At 38.7% G+C, this 22,080-nt stretch overlaps 1 protein-coding gene and 1 long non-coding RNA gene across 8 annotated transcripts in view; one reads left to right on the top strand and one right to left on the bottom strand.

Annotated features, from left to right (window-relative positions):
• Positions 1-5,394, top strand: part of LOC119654393 — a 14,425-nt gene extending 9,031 nt beyond the window's left edge. For all 6 annotated transcript variants that reach the window (XM_038059767.1, XM_038059773.1, XM_038059772.1 and 3 more), the window contains one exon: positions 4,520-5,394. In XM_038059767.1, coding sequence (XP_037915695.1) covers positions 4,520-5,182 — 663 coding nt within the window. In that variant the 3' untranslated portion in view covers positions 5,183-5,394. The remainder of the gene's footprint in view (positions 1-4,519) is intronic.
• LOC119654398 lies at positions 4,753-22,080 on the bottom strand. 2 transcript variants are annotated; one of them, XR_005249818.1, is made up of 3 exons: positions 21,957-22,080; positions 4,946-5,073; positions 4,753-4,891 (listed from the first exon to the last, which is right to left on the bottom strand). It is a non-coding gene; the product is annotated as an uncharacterized LOC119654398 (long non-coding RNA). The 2 variants fall into 2 exon arrangements; XR_005249819.1 differs by having other exon boundaries at positions 4,946-5,200; positions 21,957-22,061.

Here is a 22,080-nt window from a genome sequence, read left to right as displayed (position 1 = left end):
AATTGGTTTTTTTTTCACTCGGTAATTAGGCAGGTGAAATTACTATTTCGGCGTAAAAAACATCAAAACAACAGTCCCTTCTACGAGTTTCTTTTCCAATCTCTACTTTTTGAGTAGGAAGAGTTTAAAATAATGTATTTCTCCCAACATGATTTATTATGTAAAAATGTTCAAACCGATCGTTCGAGTATGCAGGCGGATTTGGGGACAATATCTTACGAAATGAAGAACAATCGAGGAGCGAAATGCCGCAAAAAGTGGAAAATACAAGACCGAGGATTTTGGGAAAACAACTTGGACTTGACATGCTGAAAAATTGCAGAGATAAACTTGAAAATTTCCGATGAATCTATGCGAATCTAAATTCTAGAGGTACGAGTTTTCCGACCTCTACATTCACCAAAAGTGTTATGGTATAGGAAGATGTCTGTTGGATTGAAAAACATCTGATTTTCGTTGATGGTGGGTTCAATATCAATGGAACAACGTAGCAAGAAAAACGACCATTGAATTTTCCAACAGGACTGCATGCCGGCCCATTCTGTGCAAAACATTTTAAACTGGTCCACAAACAATTTTTCTGCATTTTCGGAATAGAATACATGATCGTCTAATAATCCTGATTGCACCCAATCGATTCTTCCATTGAGGGATTTTAAAGACAAAATTTACGCTAAATTTATCTTATGCATCAATTAAATTGTTAAAATTAGCTCTGCTAAAGGCTTGGTACGAAATTCCCGAGAAATAGCGGCTGAAATGCTTGAAAGATTGGATAAATGGCAAAGACGATAAATTTCAGCATTTATTAAATTAAGTTTCTAGAGAATTTGTTGCTCTTTCAATTTTTACGAATTTTTTTTTAATTGGTTTATAAATATTTGTTGATACGTTAAAACATGCATATGGTGTGTTATGCATGTCTACGCGCCATCTCTGGGCTTCTGACGATGTGCTTCAACTGCCCCCACGATTTTCCGATTTTTCGTGATGCGGTATATGGTTTCGAAATTATTATTATTTGCTGCTGCTTCTGTTTTCTTCATCAATGCAATTGGAATTGTGACCCACCTCAAAGTTTCCACAGTCAGCCAGATATTGTAACGTCCTTTGGCCGACGCTTCATCCGCACCAGAAACAAAGGCCTTTTGGAGGTCAGCCCAGAGCGCTCATTAATATTCTCTCTTGGGTTGTTTAGAGTGATTGTCGCTTGAGTAACATTAAAGCTTGATCACTGTTGGACGTCAGTCGAATTGCATGGAATGCCCGTATTGAAGTTTGGGGACCGACGCTCTGTCTCCCTGTGAGCAGCCCCAGTAATAACATCCAAGCGAAGGTGGGCGACCATCAGAAGATGGTCCCTTTCGAAGCCGACGATTTACAAATATTCAGAAGGCAACTCCTAAATTTTCTGTGATCTGATTAGATGTTCGTTCCCAGTTAATCGAAATTCAACTGATCTTTCCGCAGGGCGAATAGTGTACTACCCATGACGAGGCAGTGAAAGTTGCGGAAATCTACAAAGCTTTTACCATTGGTACGGTCACTAAGACCATGGCTCTCCATCATGTGCCCAAGCAAGGTGTTGTCAAAGCTCTTCGCATTGAGATCACCGATCACGATCACAATGTCACCTTTAGGAAGCTTCTCCTGAACTGCGTCTAATTGCTCGTAGAAAGCATCCTTCATATTTGAAATTGTCGATGGTGTGTAGCACTACCCAATTGTGATGTCCCCTAACTTGGATTTCATAATCCCTTCACCCTGCTTGGCAGCCTTTTTGCAAGTCGGGTGCTATCTTGTTAGTCTGTTAGACTTCAAGTGCCCATTGATCCGCTGATAACGGACGATTAGCTAGTAAGTTGTCGCTCTTGTGTCGGGGTGCATTTTTAGGGACGGGGTAGGCATTTCTTATAGTTAACAAATGTCGTGATTCCTCCAGTTGACCAACGACCTGATTTATACTGTGTATCAACTAGAGGTGTATACGGATAACCTTCTTGTACCAGAAATTTTTGTTTCCAGTTCATCGAGCTGTTTATGGCTCTTTGAATCGGGCAGGTAACTCATTTATTTCTTTTTTAAATATCCTAAAAAATAAAAATGGCAGTGAAAAAATACTGAAATACAAAAATGTGGTCTTTTTCTCGGTAAAGGAATTTTTCACTATCATTATTTTTTGATATTTTTTTTTTTTTAAAAAAAGTTTTGTTGCAAATCACACTTTTTCCCGAAAATACGCAATACTAATAAATCCACCAAATTTTTAGAATTTATTGGGAAGGCTTAAATACAGTAGATTCTCAAGGGATTCGGTTTGTAATTTATATGAGAAAATCAAGTTTTGTTTTTATTGATTTTTATAGAAAAAATTCAGGTAATTACATTATTTTGTTCATAGCTCCGTTATTATTTATATCATTGAGGTGCACATCGGCAATATATTTTTGTTTTTTATGCCATTCTCTACTCCCCAATCAAAATTTCATGTCAATCGTTCTTGACTGAAAGAATTCGGAGTTTGAAAGCTTTAAAACTCGATTATCCCTGTGGTTGCAAGCACGTGGGTGCTTGTGTCAATCAAATATTTACTTGCTGCAGCTGTGAATGACACGCAGGTGTGGCGCGTCTCTGTCTACTCTTGGCAACTAGCTTCTGCTGCAGCTAAAAAAGTCCTGCACACTCCTTGATGCCAGGTGGAATTGCGTCGCTGCCAGTAATAAAGCTTTGTTTACAACTCATTGCAGACTAGCGTGCGCATAATGCTGCTTACGCGAACCATATAACACGACGAAGAAGTTTTAGTACCAGGGACCATGTTTTTGGTCATCTTGGCGCCTAGACGATACCTCATAACCAGAGATTTTGACTCCGTTCTGTCCATTACGGCAGCCGAACTCAGTCACCAAGCCAGCGTGCTACACCTCACTCGTGTTGTGATAGTTTTCTCAGTGAATTAAACAAGTATTTATAGCGGAAGGGGAATTAAAGGCTTACAGTGATGTATAAGCATGATTTAAATAAATGTATACTTGTAATTTTGGGTTTGGACGGGAGTACCTGAAATACCATTTTTTCAAAAAAAAAAAAAAACGGTCTGTTGACCCCGAAATTTTCCATTGCTCATTGTTACTTTGAGATTATGCAGAGTTTGCTTGTGAATTCTGTGGATTGAACTGGTTGTCCTAAGCTTACTAACACAACATAAGAATGTGTCACCCGTGGAGATCGAATTATTTCGATAAATATTTAAATATCGACGGAATTCACGCTGAACTGCAGTTACCAACTCGCCAACTACAACAAGCAATCATACGCAACCATACGTTGTACTAGTGTCCATGACGCTGACAATAAAATCTTATGAGACAAAGAGTGAATTGCTCGCCCCGCACGTGCCACTACAAGTTACTGCAAAACCACTTGGTTCCCGTGTACTCGCTATATGTACGCAAATTGAATACCGCAGGTAATAACGTCCATGTTCGGTGTCTGCTTCGAATAATCGATGCTGATACTAAAAAAACTTAGAAGGAAAAATAGGGATTTTCATGCAGCTCACCTTATTGTGGTACCTACTGATATATTGATATACAGTAGGGTTAAAAAATGCAAACAGCTAACTGATATGAAATCAATCAAATGATCGAACACCACAATATCTTGGTGTCGAAATCTACGGCCCAGGGCATCTAGGGCAATATCATCAATGACAATTATCCATCCAAATATGATAATATATTTTTTGAAAGAAATAAACTTGCTGCAAGACCAATAAAAAATCCTTTATTTCTATGAAAAATGTACAAACCCCTTTGAAGCTTGTTTCCGAATCTCAGCACTGGTCCTATCTCTCGTATTTGAAGTGACGAGAGGTAGATTCAATTTGTTCCCAAGCGATACATAAGATATGCTTCCGTATTTTTGACCTCTACTGCACATATGATGAGAATGCCGTGCATGGCTTAGAGTGCAGTAAATGCACATGAAATAGGAAACGTTGACTTTTTATAGCTTTGTTAATAATAGTTGGATTTCATACAAAATCCAGAATTATGTCTTATATGTATTATCATTATCCTGAACTTTTTCAGATTTTTGGGCTTGGCAGTCTGCGAAAATGAGTCCTGCTTCACTTTAATTTGGCACATTTTGATCTGACCCCTTCCTATTTTATTTTGCAATTTACCTCGAACTTGCTTGCGGAAGTCCTAATTGAAACCTTTCATTTGATACCCCCCATTGGATGTAGTAGGAGAACAAAAGTGTTACATTCTTCCCTTTGCATGTATGAGTAGCCCCCCTGTAAGCTTAACATAAACTCATGCCACATTTTTCTGTGTGGGACATCATAGTTCCTATATGTCCACCGAATTTCGTGCGTGACAGAGAAATAGACAGAAAGATGGTAAACTAATTTTAGTAACCTTTACAATCCCCAATTATGTGTCTCAGTGTCTTCATTGTAGCAAGATAAATTAAATTCTTACTCAAAGTATTATTTATTTTGTCATTCCAGGAATTAAACAAGTGCAAAACCGAATTACAATACTGGCGTTCAAAAAGTCCTGCCATACAAGTATGCACCTCTTGCGGTCAGAAAATCGCACCGGTTACACCGGAAGATTTTCAAGCGCTTATCAATCAAGGAGTAAATCCAGAAGATCTAGGTGGCGATGAAATTGACGAAAGCGATATTGCAATGGATGCGAATTTAGATGACAAAGAGAAACAAGATGATGCAGTAACTTTCTCAAAGCCAATGCCCAGAGCATTAAAGCGTCGACATGATGACAATAGCAGTAGTGGCCGCCCGCAAGGAATAACATCTACAATAACGTCAAATTCTTTGAATGCAACACCCAGCGACGGCGGCGGTGACATCTTCACCCTAGCAATGGGCAATTTCAATTCCGATCTCAACGTCCTCGGACCATTAACAAACCTTAATGTGAATCAGTGCAGTTTAGAAGCTAGCATTGGAAGCAGCGACGATGGTGTAGCTCGTTGCGATACGAACGATAACAATGTTGGTCCAGTTACTTCAATTAGCAGCAATCCATCCACATCGTCCTGTATCGTAACCGATTTAACATCATTACATAGTGATATAAAAAAGGCACGCAGAGTACAAAATAAGGGTAGTAGGTGTCATAATGTTAGTAGCAAGCGCAGCAAGTAAGTATATTTATATATAAATCTATAAATACAAAAAATTTGCATAAAAGTAAAGTGGAAAATAGAAAAAGGAAAATGAAACAAATCAGAATGTAAGAGAAAAACACAAAGCATAACTTTAATACAAAACAAGAAAGAAAAGAAATTTCTATTTTTAATTATAAATGAAAAAAGTATTGTAAGGAATAATATACATTACATACCGTGAGAACACAATTTGTAATTTTTCAATGCAAAATGATACACACAAGACACGTTCAGATTAGCGGCAATGGCGGAGAATTTGAGAAAAAGTGGGTTTTTCGTACGAAAATTGAAGTATTTTTTAAAGTGTGGCTTCGAAGACCGACATACCATTGTAAGTACCTTGTAGATATTTTATTTTCAGATTAAAATGGTTAGTTTAGTATATTCTTAGTTATGCATCTCATTGTTGATATCAGGGAGTTGTATCTTAGATCACGCATTGATCTCGAGAGCAGATTGGCTTCTTTAAGGATTTATTTTCAGTACCGTAGTGCTTTGAAAATATTTAGTTTTGTTTTTTAATAATTTGTTCACACAAAGAAATCCTTAGTTTTCCAACACAATTGGGAAAGGCGCCAGATATTATTCTTCCACCCTCGTTTGGGTAAAAATTACATATTAGCCTTGTTTACCTGAATCCGATTTTTCGGTTTTCTTAGTATCTTTTCAACTTTTTTTAATCCAGTATTATTGTCTTGTCTGTTAGCGCTAAGCTGTCGTAGAGGAAGGTTGTACTTCAAATCTCATTGATGGCATTGGGATTCGTGACCGGATGTCGGATACCAGTCAACCCAGCTGTTAATGAGTACGTGAGTTAATTCACGCTAATAATCACGAGCCGGCGTAATGCTGATTATTTTGCCTCTTACTGGGTATCGTTACGGTCGTAATGAATTGCTCTACCACGCTTCAAGGTCCTGGTTCAATTGGAATGTCGCGCTAACGATTATTATTATTCTTGTCATTAATTGTTGGTAAAATATAATCGCAAGCAGACTATTTGAAGCCAAATACATTTCGGGGAAAACGTACAATGTAATTAATTGCATTTGTACTATCTTTCGAGTAAATGAAGATAATCCTTTCGAAGAATGCAATTTCGTATGCGTCGTTAAATCCATTTTATGCGAGGAGTCATTTCAAGTGACCAACCAAGTGGTGGTCTGAAGGTGCCAAATTTGAACTACAAGGTTTTCAATTGTTCCAGTATCAGGGGGTGCGTCATAATTGGACAAAGTGACAACTTCCCTGGGAAAGGGGAGTGTTTTCGTTTAATGAAAATTTGTTTCTTATTTCAAATAATCAAAATTATGCCTTTCTAATTTCAGAAGACAATTGTCATTATTTTTATCGTCTTTCCTTGCTTAATCACGCGTGGCAAATCGAGCCTTTAACTTGTTTTTGCCTTAGGCAATAACCACCCAATCTAAGTTCCACACTAAACGTTCTTCTCAATAAAGTGTTGATGTTCGATCTTCACCTAAACATTGCCGGATATTTTCGGTGTCGATCGCATGCGAATCTTAGTTGATAATGATTCCTCCATAAATTGCGGCTAGATTTTTGTTTTTGCGGCTAGGTGACGGTATACGGCAACCGGAACGCGATGCAGGAATATTCATTTTATTCACCACTAGACATTCTAGTCACTTGATTCGGCGATTCTCTTTATAGAGCATAAACGGGGGTTAAGTTTTGAAACACATTTGTGTATTTGGATAATAAGGAAAACATTAATTGACATGGCTATTAAAACATCTTTCATATTTTCCAATTTTTATCAAAAGTAAAGATCTTTCAGTAGACTTTGTGGTTAAAGCGCTAAACTGTCGGAATAGAAGGCTTAAATTTAAAAGAATTAGCGTTTCTGATGTTTGTAGTTTTATATTCTAACAATAAAAACCCGTAGTGTCTGCTATAAGAGCGTCGATATTGGATATTAATTCATTCGCCCATAGATAAGAACCTGAGCCCAATCAAAATAATAATTACGGTTGGGAGCAATGCACATTGCCTTTAGGTTTAGTTTAGATTAAACTGTTGCGCCATCATCATTATCATCATCAACGGCACGGCACCGGTATCTGATCTAGGCTTGCCTTAGCAAGGAATTCTAGACATCCTGGTTTTGCGTCAATTCCATTTATCCTTCGACATCCCCGAAACTGTCTGGTATCCTGACCTACGCCATTGAATGTGAAGCAGTTTTTGCCAAGTCTTCTTTTTCTACTATAGATATTGCCCCTATTGATTTTCCGGATAGATTCATACTCACCGACACGGATTAACCTATTGAGCCGGATTTTATCCATAACCATCGTTATTTCGGCTACGGTATCATTCGTCCTCATGTAGGGGCCGAAAATTCTTTGGAGGATTCTCCTCTGGAACGCGACCAAAAGTTCGTAATTTTTCCATTGGCGCGGACGCTGCCACCATGTACTTGCCTTCATTAATGTGCAGTTGGGTGGAGTTGAAAAGGATTGTGCCTCTCACATTTACATCGGCATCGCAAATCACTTTCTCCATGGCCAGGTTAAAGAGGACGCATGATGGAACATCCCCTTGTCTTACACCCTTGTTGATGTTGAATGGTCTCGAGAGTAATCCTGCTGCTTTTATCTGGCTTCGCACATTGGTCAGGGACAGCCTAGTCAGTCTTATCAATTTCGTTGGGGTATCGAATTCTCTCATGGCCGCGTACAGTTTTACCCGGGTTATGCTATTATAGGCGGCCTTGACGTCGACCGCGTGCGTCTTGTAATTAGAGCACTTTTGCGGGAAGTTTGTCTTTATTCTGCATCTAATTATGTTGCATAAATACTTCTTGAGGATAGATTCTCGGTCGAATACTTTGAAAGGAAGGAATCCGTTTTTGAGATGAAATAGGGAAGTTGTGTTATTTAGATGCCTAGGTTCTAGCTTTTGTAGGTTATATTCAAGGAGAGTTATTATATGTGGTCTTTTTAAGTCATTTGCCAATGTGTATTGCACGTTTTGATCTTTTTTTTTCGTCAGGCAAATAGAAGTACAAAAATCGAACCAAATATTCTTAATCGCACTAAACTTAATAAAAAAGTTCCAAATATTTAAAAAGTCAAGATAAATCGTTTAAAAAAAGACGAAAAGCGAGCTACTTCTTCATACAGATGGGCCCAATTCTGATCTCCTTCAGAGTTTAAGATGTATTTCCGACGTGCTTTGAAGAGAGCACATTGATGGTGGGGGCAACTGGTTGTCGAAATACGTTATTTGTGTTATTTCAATAAAAACTTCAGTCAATAACGGATATCTGTAGATCAGAAACGTTTTGAATATGCATGCATGCAAGTCCATTCGATTGCTAACCAGTTTGTGTGTATCGATTTCCTTCATTATGAACTATGATCTTGTGCTTTATATTATGATGCTGGTTCAAGGCTAAAGAGAACAGAATAGGTCATTGCGTTACAAGTCCGATTCAATGTTGCCAATTATGAAATAAATGAAAAAAAAATTCTTAAGAAACTTGATTTAAATTTCTATATATTTCAAAATTCTATATATTTCAACATTGGGGTAGGTAGGTAGATATCAGTGGCCACTCCGAGGAGTCCAATTAGGCTGGGGTGTGCAGTTTTGATGCCACAAACTGCTAACACCATGACTTCTGCGATAAGATCAAGGGGGCAGAGTTCAGCCAGCTTGGATTTTCACAGCCGACTAGCTTCAACTAGAGATCTCAAAGAATACATTGTAAACTGTACAAAGTAAAGTATAATTCAGTTTTTAAATGTTGATCAAGGAGTACAAAAAACAGTATCTAACAAATCGAACTCGATCATTCTTGCCACTTTGTCTTAAATTTACTGTACTATTGTACCAATATGAGGGTTAGCCACGTCTTAGTCACCACTCTTTTTGGTTGTTTTGATTCAGTTGTGTAGTGGTGAACCCAGGTAACTATACGACTAAAAAAACCTTCCTTTTCTTCAGCAGAAAGGCCAATAAACTCTGTCAAATTGCCAAACGGGTGTTTTTTTGATTAGGAGAAAGAAGCCGAATAATTCATCGTGCTGAGATGTTTGAGAATTCAAGTTCCTCTCTTATGTTGGAATGTACAGTTCCATGATTCAGACTTGCTGAAGAAGTAATTTCGTCGGCGGGAAGGCGCCAGCCTTCCTCCAAAAGCTCCCTAACTGCATGAATGTTCTTGTCTGTGATTATTCACTATTTGCTATTCTTCAGAAAAACTTTTATGCGTCACGTTCACGCGGGTTTTGGAGGGAGTTTCAACCTCTAATTGCTGCTGTTAAAATTGCTGAAGCTTTCATTTCTTTTGGCGTCAAAAACCTGTAGAAACCACCTGCTCACATATAGCTCTAATATAGATTGAATAGGAATAATATTGGTAGTGAGTGCGGAAGTGAAGTAGGGAGACTCAGGCAAATTCGTGGAAAAATTCGGAGTCTTCCGGCTCTCCAACATTTGGTAACCAAATTTTCGTTTATATTTGACTAATCTTCGTTTACTTTATTTCCGTATTTTGCTTTCAAAATCACTTCAATTCGGCATATCATGCTGTGAACATCTGGATCAATTTTATTCAAATCTGTTCCAGCTCTAACATAGATTTCATCCAAACTCCTTAAGGGGTTAGCGGTATTTTGCTTTTTAGCTGTTGCCAAAACTGCTCGGTCGAATTAAAATCCCCAGCAGAATGCTTCGGACCCTTATCGTGTTGGAATATAATGTCTGAATCACTTTCTCCGCATTATTGAAGGACTCCCAAAGTGCATATTTATTATTTAAAGTAGCGATGTTATCCTCTGACTCCATACAACTTCACATCATCACATTACTACCGCAGAACTAAAGTAACGTTTGGTTAATGTTGGGTTTTTAACCTTGGCATTGCTCCGTAAACCACTTTTCCTTAAATTTGTACGAACATTTCCTACACTAATATTTTTGGTCCGTTGTAGACTCTGCTGAGTTGTAAGGGCAATTTTTTCTTCTCCAGTCTTTATCGTTCGCACAATTTTGAGCTGCATCATATCAGATAATATGAGTAGCGGCCTGAATTAGCATTGACCGTGCTAATTGATATAGGTAACTGCAAGAAATTAGATGGTGACTGTGTTCATCCGTATCTGTCTGTTATCTTGTCACAAGAACAGAACCGAAGAAGACCCAGTACTCATTCCTGTGAGTAGACATTTTGCAAATTCGTGATGCACTTGCGGAGATTTCTAGAGAAATTGTATATTTCATGGAACGTTGAAATTGTTTCCTTTTTGGTTTTACTTGGTACAGTCCATCTAGTAAGCTGGTAAATTATCCTCAAGAAGAAAATGTTATCTTCTAAGAAAAGGTGTTGATTTAGGATGAACAATTTTTGGCAGATTGGAGCAGATTTTGATTTTTGATTTTGTGTTGAATTTGGGAAAGATAGGAAATTACTATTTTACTCCAGGGTTGTTCTTTGAACTTGTTATGGCTTGTTTTGTTCGTCAACATCTTCTACGCATTGTGAGAGGGGCTTTCCCCGAATATACGAAGACAGTTCTTTCCTGTAGGTTTTCACCATACATTAACCCCAATTTCTAGGCTTCCTTTAAATTAGTATTTAGTAGGCTATTGTTCTATATATTGGTTGTCATTCAAAGGTTCCATTTAAGTTGGATTTTGCAGGATTTGGTGGGTTGTATTTTGAATAAGCACCAAGAGTTTGCAATGTCATAAGGACAGTAATTTGATTCAAATGAATTGAGAAATTTCATTTCAAAGAATTTAATGTAGTTATGTAGTAATGCAAAAAGTTATTATTTAGGAACTTCTTTGAGTATGTACTCTACCCGCAGCAGTAGTGATTAATGTCAACAACGTAGTTATGGTCAAGCGGGGCCTCAATGATGGCGACAAAACAAATTGTAGCCGTATTATTTCCTGGGAAATCACTTGGAATAAGTTAGATTCATTGTTTTTAAGTCCTCACAAAACAGTGAGAAGTAGTACGAGATGAATATCATCTTTATTTTCCTACGCTCGGGCAATATAGAGGGAATGAATGTTATATTGAAGAGCAACAACAATGAAGTCAACAATGTTGGTAAACATCTTTAAAAAACAACGGCTGTAGCTATAATAAATGTTGTTAAGAAAAAACTGACGGTTTTCTTTATAGTTGAAACCCCTCAACGCTTGGTAAACTCATTACCATTAGTGGATTTTCAATATTTTCTTCTGTGAGGTAAAATCCTTTCCATAATATCAGGTTTATAAATCACTACATCTTCTAATTGTCCAGAATTTTCAATTTTAAATGACTAATTTAATCTGAAAATATGGCGTGTCACAGAATGCCACCAACAATTCAATCCGCCGTTCAAGCTCTACAAGTAAATTTGTAAAGAGAAAAGTGAATACAGAGAATAAAGCTTTAATTATCTAATTCCTTTTAGGTAAACACATTTTAACGTGAATCATTCAAACATTTTACATAACAGCAACAACAACCACAAAAAATCCTTAAATGAAACAATATACCAATCATTTTGTAGTGTCCATCGTCTCTTGTGATGAATGTCTAATAAACATAACATGAATATTGTATATTATATCTAGAGAATTCAGTAACAACACATACACACAAGTTTTAATTAACTAATAAGCGTAGCGGAGAAGTGAACACAAAAAAAAGCATAAGATTTTCTCCTGGAGATTTTATAATTATTATTTTAGGAAAAAAAGTGCGAAAAAAACAATTTACGCGGACAATTGAGGTTAAAATTGAATTAACTCTTAGTTCGTATTATATGCCAGAAGTCATTGTATAAAACAATTTTAAAGAAGGTAATAAAATTTAAATATAAAAATTCAAAAGCCGTTTTTTTCTGAGTGCTCAATTTTTATTGGAAATTTATTCAGCAGGTTCTCGGTTGGTTACTAGGATATGATAGTGAAAAAAAAGGATGGAAATGGATTCCAATTAGTTAGTTCAATAACAAAGCCAAGAATCTGTGCTTGGGCATATGCCGGTTTTCTCAGTAAAGGTGTTTCCTTCCAGCTAGGGATATATAATGTCGGATCCATACGTTTGCCAAACCTCAATAACTGCAAATTCAAACGTGTGGGTAGAGTGGTTGCTTGTCTGCTCAGAAAGCTAACGCATGTTTGGTCCGTGTGAAGTCGGCATAACATTTGACCATGATCATTTTCCAGTCTCGGAATAACTTGTAAGGAAAATTTGGCAATGCGTCCAGTGGTTCAAATGCGGTATTTAGCGCGAAGTAATTCAAATGTATAGAAAATTTGCAACGTACTGTGTAACAGCATTTAAAATGTGTATGTATGTATGTATGATAAATTAAGCATGTTACGCGCGGCTGAAATAGAGCAGTTAGTACGCAAAGTATCTTTTGCAGGCAGTTTTTTCGAAGCTTGTTTGTTTTAAAAACAATAAAAAACCGTGCAACATTTAGTAAGAGTTTATGTTGTTTTGAATCAAGTATATATATGTTATGTAAGCTTATAAAAAAAGTGAGTTTTTAGTATTTATTCTAATTGTTATTGAAATAAGTCGTCGAAACAAGCGGAATATATATTTTTTTATAACTTTAGAAATCCTACCAAATTCCTCTAATCCCACTCTTTACCAGCATTGGAATAATTTTGGTTTTTTTTTCAGTTTAGCTGCCAGAATTTGCCTATTTGGGAGTTGTCCTAAACGAAAATATCCGTTTTAAAAACATGTTATACAACGTTTTGTGCGAGGAAACTAGAACCAAACAAAAAGTTCATAATTAATGGACTAAGTAGCTCCGCTTCAGGTCGGCCTTCAAAGGACTTTGCAGAAAAAAGCACAAGATGCGTGCGTAGTGCGCACGAGACAAGCCCAGATTCGCACGTAGTTTCAATATACAATGAAGATTTCAGGTCGGTAACGTTCGCTCCACGTCAAGGTTCGTTATGATGACAGATTACCCCATTTGCAATTTGGTGGCGTTTTGTTTTCGGCTGTTACTTTTGAATGTACTCAATTCGTCTTGAGAACTGCGGAAGGCACTATTTACATTGCAAGTGCTAATTATTAGTGTCACTTGCATACGCTAATTACTTAAACTTGAAAATTGCACCACACACCAATCGACTTGCGTGCATATTTTATGTTATGAAAATCATGTATTAAATGCCACTAAGAGTGCACATACCTCCGACTTAAATTCATTTTTTACGAATGGAAGCGACGGGACTAATGCAAGTGACATTGATAATTAGCACTTGCAAGGCAAGTAGCGTCTTCCGCAGTTCTCAAAGTGAATCCATTCGAATTAATTACATTCAAAAGCAATAGCCGAAAACGAAAAGGACCGCCAAATGGCAAATGACGTCAAGTGTCAAGAAACTATCACCCGTCACGCATCGCAAAAGTAAAATTTTCCCCAACTTTTTTTTGCGCGCCGCATTGCGCATCGGACTTGTCTGTGTAATGAACTTCATTTGGCAGCTCTCTCACTGCACACGCGCGCATTAATTCAGGTGTTGCGTTTCAGTGAAAGAGTGAAACTTTCATCCGTATCTTTCCTCGACAATACCACACCCAACGAAGAACTCCGGAAACTCGATATCCTTAAAAGCTGTATGACGTCCTGACCTACGCCATCGCTCCATCTCAGGCAGAGTCTGCCTCATCTTTTTCTACCGTATATATTGCTCTTATAGACTTTTCGGGTTGGATCATCCTCATCCATCCGGATTAAGTGACCCGTCCACCGCCACCTATTGAGCCGGATTTTATTCACAACCAGACGATCATAGTATCGCTCATAGGTTTCGTCTTATGTAGACTACAGAATCTTCGTCGGAATCTTCTTGAGAGGATTCTTTTCTCGAACACGGCCAAGAGTTCGCAATTTTTCTTGCTAAGAACTCAAGTCCTCGAGGAATACATGAGAACTGGCAGTAAGAGCTTAGACCCTATGGTAAGGCATTGCGAACAGTTTTTGTAAGCTGAAATAGGCTCTGTTGGCTGCCAACGGATTTCATCGTCATAGCTGTTATCGGTTGTGATTTTCGACCCTAGATAGAAGAAATTTTCAACGATCTCAAAGTTGTAGTCTCCTATTTTCATTGTTTTCGTTTGACCACTGCGATTTGATGTTGTTCGTTCTTTTGGTTTTGGCGCTGACATTGCCACCATGTACTTCGTCTTCATTGATGTGCAGCTCAAGATCTCGCGTTTCTTCTCACCTGCTCGATCTGGATGAAGGTAGGCTGTACATCTCGGGTTTTTAATCCCATGATATCAATATCGTCAGCATAGTAGTTGGGTGGACTTGAAGAGGATGCATCGCGAATCACTTTCTCCAGGGCCAGGTTAAAAGGGACGCATTATAGGATATCCCCTCGCGTTAGACCGTTGTTGATATTGAATCGTCTTGAGAGTGATCCTGCTGCTTTTATCTGGCCTCGTATATTGGTCAGGGACAGCCCAGTCAATCTTATCAGTTTCGTTGGGATACCGAATTCTTTCTTGGCTGTGTACAGTTTTACCCTGGCTATGCTGTCATAGGCGGCTTTAAAGTCGATGAAAAGATGGTGCAACTGATGTTCATATTCCAACAGTTTTTCCATCGCTTGCCGCAGAGAGAAAATCAGCCTCTTTGGTATTGGCTAATGATGTTCTGGGTATATGGGGCTATCGGGCCTAGCAAGATAGAGGAGAATATCTTATAGATGGTACTCAGTAGTGTGTACCTCTATAATTGCTGCACGGTGTGATATGTCCCTTTTTATGTATGGGACAGATAATGTCTCTTTGTCAGTCGTCAGGCATTGATTCGTTGTCTCACACCTTTAGCATAAGTTGATGAACTGGTGTAATTGGTAGCCTTCATGTTTAACCAATTCCGCTAAAATTCCATCGGCTCCTGGCGGCCTATGATTTTTAAGTCGATGAATTGCACGAACTGTTTCTTCTATACTTGGCGGTGGCAGTATTTGTCCGTCGTCTTCAGTTGGCGGGACTTCCAGCACGCCCATCGGTCCAATATGCCCATTTTGTTGGAAATCAGATTTCCCTTTTTATTGTGGCAGGATGAGCATCGAGGTGCATAACGCTTCATCCTGCTAACTTGTAGGTAAAACTTGTGTGCCTGTTGCAATTGCTCCCTGTACTTTTCTAGTTCACAGACCTGTTGGCTCTCCAAGGCTTCCTTTTTCAATCTGTGAAGTCGCTTCTCTGCTCGTGATAAACCTCCGCGCCTGCCCGCGTCCTTTGAGGATTACTCGGTATGTGGCATTGCTAGCTTACATTCATTTTCGAACCAGCCGTTCCTATATTTTTTGCGACTGGGGCCAGTATGTTTGTAGTCGTATCAATGATAACGTTCTTCAGATGATTGTGAAGATCATTTGTTGATGTTTCATCTCCAGGATCTCTGCTGATTGCGGTTATTGTGGCATCCATTTCCCCCTTATATGTATTATGGAGGGCTGTGTTGTGGATGGCTTCAGTATTCACTCTCATTTGATTGTCAGACGAGATTGTATTTGGTACAATTTGTCCCGTTTTTGGGCGCGGGAGACTCGCCTTCATCTTTTTCCGTCTGCAGCTTTCCGTTAAGAAAGAACTCCCAGCGATCACCGCGTGGAGGTGGAGATAGAGTTTGGTAGTAGAGCTGTTGGTCTTGGTGCAGCAGACGTTTCCCAGGTTTTATGCTCTATCGTGGGTACCAATCCATGTTTCGCCCGGAGGCCTATATTACCCTTGGAAAGAGGAACGCTGCGTAAATTATAGATGTTTTGCAAATTTCATCGGCGAGGTCTTCCGAAATAAAAAGGATACACAAACGAATAAGCCCTTGCTTTGAATATTGGTAAAGAATTTTCTAAAAGTTTCTAAATGCTGACCCCAAAAAAATAATGTTATCCGGACACAATATCCCTTAAGGGGTTGTAGTGAGTGATATGACGACATTCTTTCTTTCTTTTGGACAACTTAGTGAACGTTTATCACAAAACGGTTGTTAACATCAATTAATACATATTGTGAGGAACTTATAAAAGCTTTTTGAACACAAAAATAAAAAATTGCGGATCTTGTTTCCAAGGGTATTTTTTTGGCAATGGTTTGCGATTGACACGATAACTTCTTAAAAAATGTTTTCTAAAAGAATTGAAAATCTTTCGTTAAGCGACTAGCTATTGTAATAAATGAGTGATGAAAATGTTGAATTGATTGGACTAACAGTTTTTTAGTAATCGTGTCCACCAGAAATGCACTTTTACAAAAAGATAATATCGTGGAAATCGCATTTGAAGATTCAAGTTTGTGTTTTTTATTTTAAAAATTAATTCATTTATTTAATCAGTTCGTCGATTCCATGGCCATACAGTCTTCCTTCTGCAGACTCGAAAACATCGATTTCATGATGCCTGCAAGCCATTATAGCTTCTCTTGCGATTATAAGTACAAGCAACATATACAGCGATAAAGGTGCTAGTCCCAACTACGCTATAGCAGCAAGGTAATGCCTTATAAATAGCTTTAACTTCGGATCTAATTCTCCGCTCGTTATGAAATAGAGAATCTTCTTGAGATAATGAACTTAAAGAAGATACAATAATTTTTTTTTGGATTTCCGCGGGCACCACAACACAACACGAGACGTACAAACTGATTTCATTCAGATCGAGCAGGCGGCGTGAGATCTTGGGCTGCACATCAATGAAGGCAAGACAAAATATATGGTGGCAACGTCAGCACCAAAAACCAACAAACCAACAACATCAAACCGTAGATAGGAGACTACAGCTTTGAGACCGTTGATAATTTCCCCTATCTAGGGTGGAAAATCACAATCCATAACAGCGGCGACGATGAAATCCGCGCACGGTTATTGGCAACCAATAGAGCCTTTTTCAGCTTACAAAAACTGTTCCGCTCGAAACGTCCATAGGGTCAAAGCTCTTTCTGTACAAGACTATGGTCTTGCTAGTCCTCATGTATTCTTCGGGTTCTTAGCAAGAAAAATATTGAACTCCTATGATAGCATAGCCAGGGTAAAACTGTACACGGCCATGAGAGAATTCGGTATCCCGATGAAATTGATAAGACTGACTAGGCTGACCCTGACCAATGCGCGAGGCCAGATAAAAGCAGCAGGATCACTTTCAAGACCATTTGACATCAACAACGGTCTACGACAAGGGGATGCCTTTTTATGCGTCCTCTTTAACCTGGCCCTCGAGGAAGTGATCCGTGATGCTGAGGAAAATGCAAAAGGTACGACCCTCTTTAAGTCCACTAAACTACTGGCCTATGCTGACGATATCATCATTATGGGAAGAACCACCCGAGACGTACAAACTGCCTTCATCTAAATCGAGCAGGCGGCATGAGATCTTGAGCTGCACATCAATGAATACAAGGCACAGTATATGGTGGCAACGTTAGCATCGCAAACCAACCAACCAACAACATCAAACTGCACTGGTCAAACGGGAAGAATAAAGATAGGAGAATACAACTTTGAACCGTTGATAATTTCTCCTATCTAGGGTCGAAAATCACAACCGATAACAGCTACGATGCCAGCAGAGCCTATTTCAGCTTACAAAAACTGTTCCGCTCGAAACGTCTCAACATAGGGTCAAAGCTCTTACTGTACAAGACAATGATCTTGCCAGTCCTCATGTATTCCTCGGAGACTTGGGTTCTTGGCAAGAAGAATTGCGAACTCTTGGCCGTATTCGAGAGAAGAATCCTCCGAAGAATTTTTGGCCCCCTACATGAGGATGGACGATTCCGTAGCCTACACAATGACGAAATCTATGAGCGATACCATGACCGTCCGGTTGTGAATAAAATCCGGCTCAATAGGTTACGGTGGGCGGGTCACTTAATCCGTATGGATTAGGATGATCCAGCCGGGAGCGGCTATAAGGCCAATATCTATGGTAGGAAAAGAAGACGAGGCAGATCCTGCCTAAGATGGAGCGATGGCGTGTCAGGACGCCAGACAGCTTTTAGGGATATAGAACTGGTGGACTTCGGTGCAAAACCGGGATGTTTGGAGTTCCTTATTAAGGCAGACCTAGACCGGCTACCGGTTGTTGCGCCGTTGATGATGATGATCGTATCTTAATTTAGTAGTATATTTTATATAGAATAAGATGCATAATTTCAATTCTTGAAAAAAGTTGTCATAAAGAAATCAATCTTAGGCAAAAAACACGCGCTCAAAGTGTTTTTTCCAATTTATGGTTCATTTATTGGGAAAAACGTGCCCAAATTTTCTTAGTTTATTGTTAATTTATCGTGCTTTTAGAAAAAAATTGCTCGAGAAGCTGAAGACCTTTATTGTTAAAATGGTGTAAAAAGGTCCTAGTCAGAAAGTAGCTAGTAAGGAATGCGGCATCTCGCCGTATGAATTCGTAACACGAACACGGCGCACGGTGCGCTCTCCCACAATGGAGCTGCGCGCGGAAGATAGTGCATACAATGGTGGAACTCCCGTATAGGGATTCGAACTGGTGAAGGGATTACAGAGTGATTCCTACCTGCTAGTAGCTTCTCTTATACTTTACCTTACAGGCGGAAGAAAGGGAAGCCAGAGATGTGAACGGAACTGACTTGATGCCAGCTCGAGTGATCGAATTTATGCAAACCAGACACCGCAAACCAGTCAAGATGCTAATTGGAAAACAGACAAATGCTTTACGGGATGTGATGAGATTTTTCATGGATGAGGATATGGGAACGGCAGTACCTCTAAGTGCGGCTTTTCTCAGAGAAATCAAACACGAGGAGGTCGAGTCTCTGGCGGTACGGTGTGGGCGAAAATCCCGTCCCACGGAGACCGCGGCATACGCTTCTACTGTTTCCCATAACACATTAGGCTAATTTTATATAGGAAAACATAAAGATTGGTCAAATCAATCTGCAGCATGCTAAAGCCTCCTACTATCTGTTGGTAGCGAGGCTAACAAAGCTGGACCAGAGAGCTTACAAGAGGATGTAGAGGATCGTGCAACAGTAGCAGAGTGAAATCAGATTATTAGCAACGAAAACGATCAGAAACCGACCGTTGAGAATTGTGTACGTATGGATGATAATGTACTAGCATCAGAAGAGCTGACTGGTGACATTGTTTCTGCGTATCCTTCTTTCTCTTTGGAAATAGAACAAGGAGAGGAGGGTTGTGAATAAACTGTAGAAAAAATATCAAAGTGTGATGCAGAAAAAGTATTAGAAACCTTGGATAAGTATTTTGAGACGTGAAATGTTGATCATCGTGACATATTTCATCAGATTTCTTCCATCAAGAAATGCCGTAAGGGGGTCATCCCGTGTGTCGGATCCGTGGAATCGAATTTTTTTTTTGCATCAATTGTATCTAGATATATTGTAGAATATATGAGTAAAGTGATTTTTTGATATTCGGAGTCGTTTGGAAATTATAGTGATGAACACGTAATAAGTCACATGCCAGATTTATGTCGATCGCCGTAATAAAGCTCGTATTTATCGATCCGAATGACGTTCGAATGACCTCGCTAAAAGGACAAGAATTGAAACCAAGGCTGTAAATGTGTTTCTTGAAGAAACCTTTATGGATTAAGTATAGCAGATTAATAGTCAGTCAAGGTTTTATGACTAAAAATCACATTCTACTTTTTAAATGCGTTTTTCTCAAAACCGCATGTTGAAAATCGAAAATAGCTCAAAATTTATCCAACGGAATTCTTTGAAATTTTCACGACTTATTCAGAACATATTTCTACGGTCCGCAAACTAGGATAATTGCGATTCATTCAGTAGTTTTTTTTATTCATTAAAGAAGCCTTAAAAAAACACCAAAATTCAGAAAAAAAAGTTTAACATGGCACCAACAATTTACCTTTTAATATTTTTTAATGATCCTAGTTTCCGGACTGTAGTTAAGTCTTGACGTTAAAATGCCGTTAACTTTTTTTCTTTAAGATGATCGAAGCGCCCTCTAGCGTAGCAGCAGAAAAACACCTTTTTTGGAGATTATATTTCAACAACGAACTATGCGATCGGGCTGGAAAAATTACTACGCATGCTCAAGATATTAGTAAAGCTATGGTGAAAAATTCGTATTTGTATCTTTATCCAGTTCTTCACAAAAAAATTTTTAAGAAAAGCCCAAAAAAAACGGCCTTCACACGGGATGACCCCCTTAAAGAAACGAATACTCTAATACGTTGTTGTTGTTGTAGATTTTAGTTGTCCCACGATGTCCCGGCAAGCTAACAGAGAAGATCGTACGTGGGGACGAGAATTGACTAGATCTTCGTATTTGAGCACTGGGCACTGGACCCTGCGACTCGTTGTAGGTTCGATAACCCAAGTATGTTACTATACGTCACTTGCAAGCACAATTGTGTCGGAGCCTGTCCGAACAAGCAAGACACGTGTTACAAGCTTAAACACAGTTACCGTTTTCAAATGTTTGTGGCTATGTTATGTTGTATATTCTTTTTAGTTGTGTGTGTGGTTTGTCCGTAGGTCTGAAAAGAACCCAAATGGACTAATTGCTAGGACGGGCCGTTATTGAACGATATTTAGGGCCAGAGGCCGTTAGTCTTTAGAAAGTTTTTAGGTAAGGTTTTGTATTTAAAGCACGAGATTGTAAACGACACCTTTTATTAAGATTTCTTTTAAATATTTATTAAACTTGCTTTAATACAGAAAAACTGAACACTATTGGCTTCGATGAGCAATACTTTGAAACAGCATGTTCTAAGAACAGAGTCGATAGTATATGAACTGGTGTCACGTGGTTGTTGGCTGTGTCCGAAGCGCTTAGAAGACAGCGAATCGGTCTGACCACAATGAGAGTCGTAACTCTAATACAAACCAATATAACTGATTTTTTTTAAGACATAAGTTTTGTATTTTATATTCCGTCCAGATAGCTGAGTGGTTAGAGCACAAGACTGTCGTACGAAAGGTCGCGGTTCAAATCTCGCTGGCGGCAGTGGGATTTGTATCATGATTTGACGTCGGATGCCAGTCGATTCAGCTGTGAACCGTGTGGGTCAAATCAGAGTAATAATCTCGGGCGAGCGTAGTGCTGACCACATTGCCTCCTACAGTGTACTGCAGTGTACCCTTACGGTCTTGAATAAAGTGCTCTAACACACTCCAAGGCCCTGATCCAATATGGATTGATGTGCCAACGATTATTATTATTATTATTTTATATTTTAAAAAGATGTATGTATAGCGTATTTTTGATTCTACCTCTATAAATGAATAACGATACATCTCCTTTAATAGGACTATAAGTAAGACAACTGTCATTTCAAACTTTTCTATTTGGGAAACTGAGTTTATAACTGATAAATAATTCAAGGTCCCCTGAGGTCCCAGTTGTACAGGTTTCACTGCAGTTCCAACATTTTCACAAACTATCAAAAGCGTTCCGTATTACCGAGGGAAAAGAAAAATCTTAACTTGAAGATCGATGGGAGAAGCAGTGCAAAGAATGTTTCACAAGTTCACGCAAGCTAAACAAGATTCTATTATCAGCTAGTATCTGACAATTACATCTTAATTCGAGATTGTTAGAGCACGCGGAGATGATCTCAATTTGAATGACGTATCACATGTGAGAACAGACCAAGCATGCAATATGAGAGAACACGGAATTTAATCCGTTTCCTTGTAATCTATCTGAAATTGTTATATAATCACTTCGGTTCTATTTCAGGAAGTAGTAGAAATATGAATACCGTACCGAATATTATATACCGAAGGTGCATAATATGGTTTGCCTTATGATAGCATCAATAGTACTTAAGTTGAATGAAGTATTCACGACAATAAACACATCAGAAGTCGGAACTCACAACAGATTACAT

This window comes from Hermetia illucens, chromosome 4 (assembly GCF_905115235.1).
Source record: "Hermetia illucens chromosome 4, iHerIll2.2.curated.20191125, whole genome shotgun sequence".
Classification (NCBI taxonomy): domain Eukaryota; kingdom Metazoa; phylum Arthropoda; class Insecta; order Diptera; family Stratiomyidae; genus Hermetia; species Hermetia illucens.
This window is presented reverse-complemented; position numbering and strand designations above follow the sequence as displayed.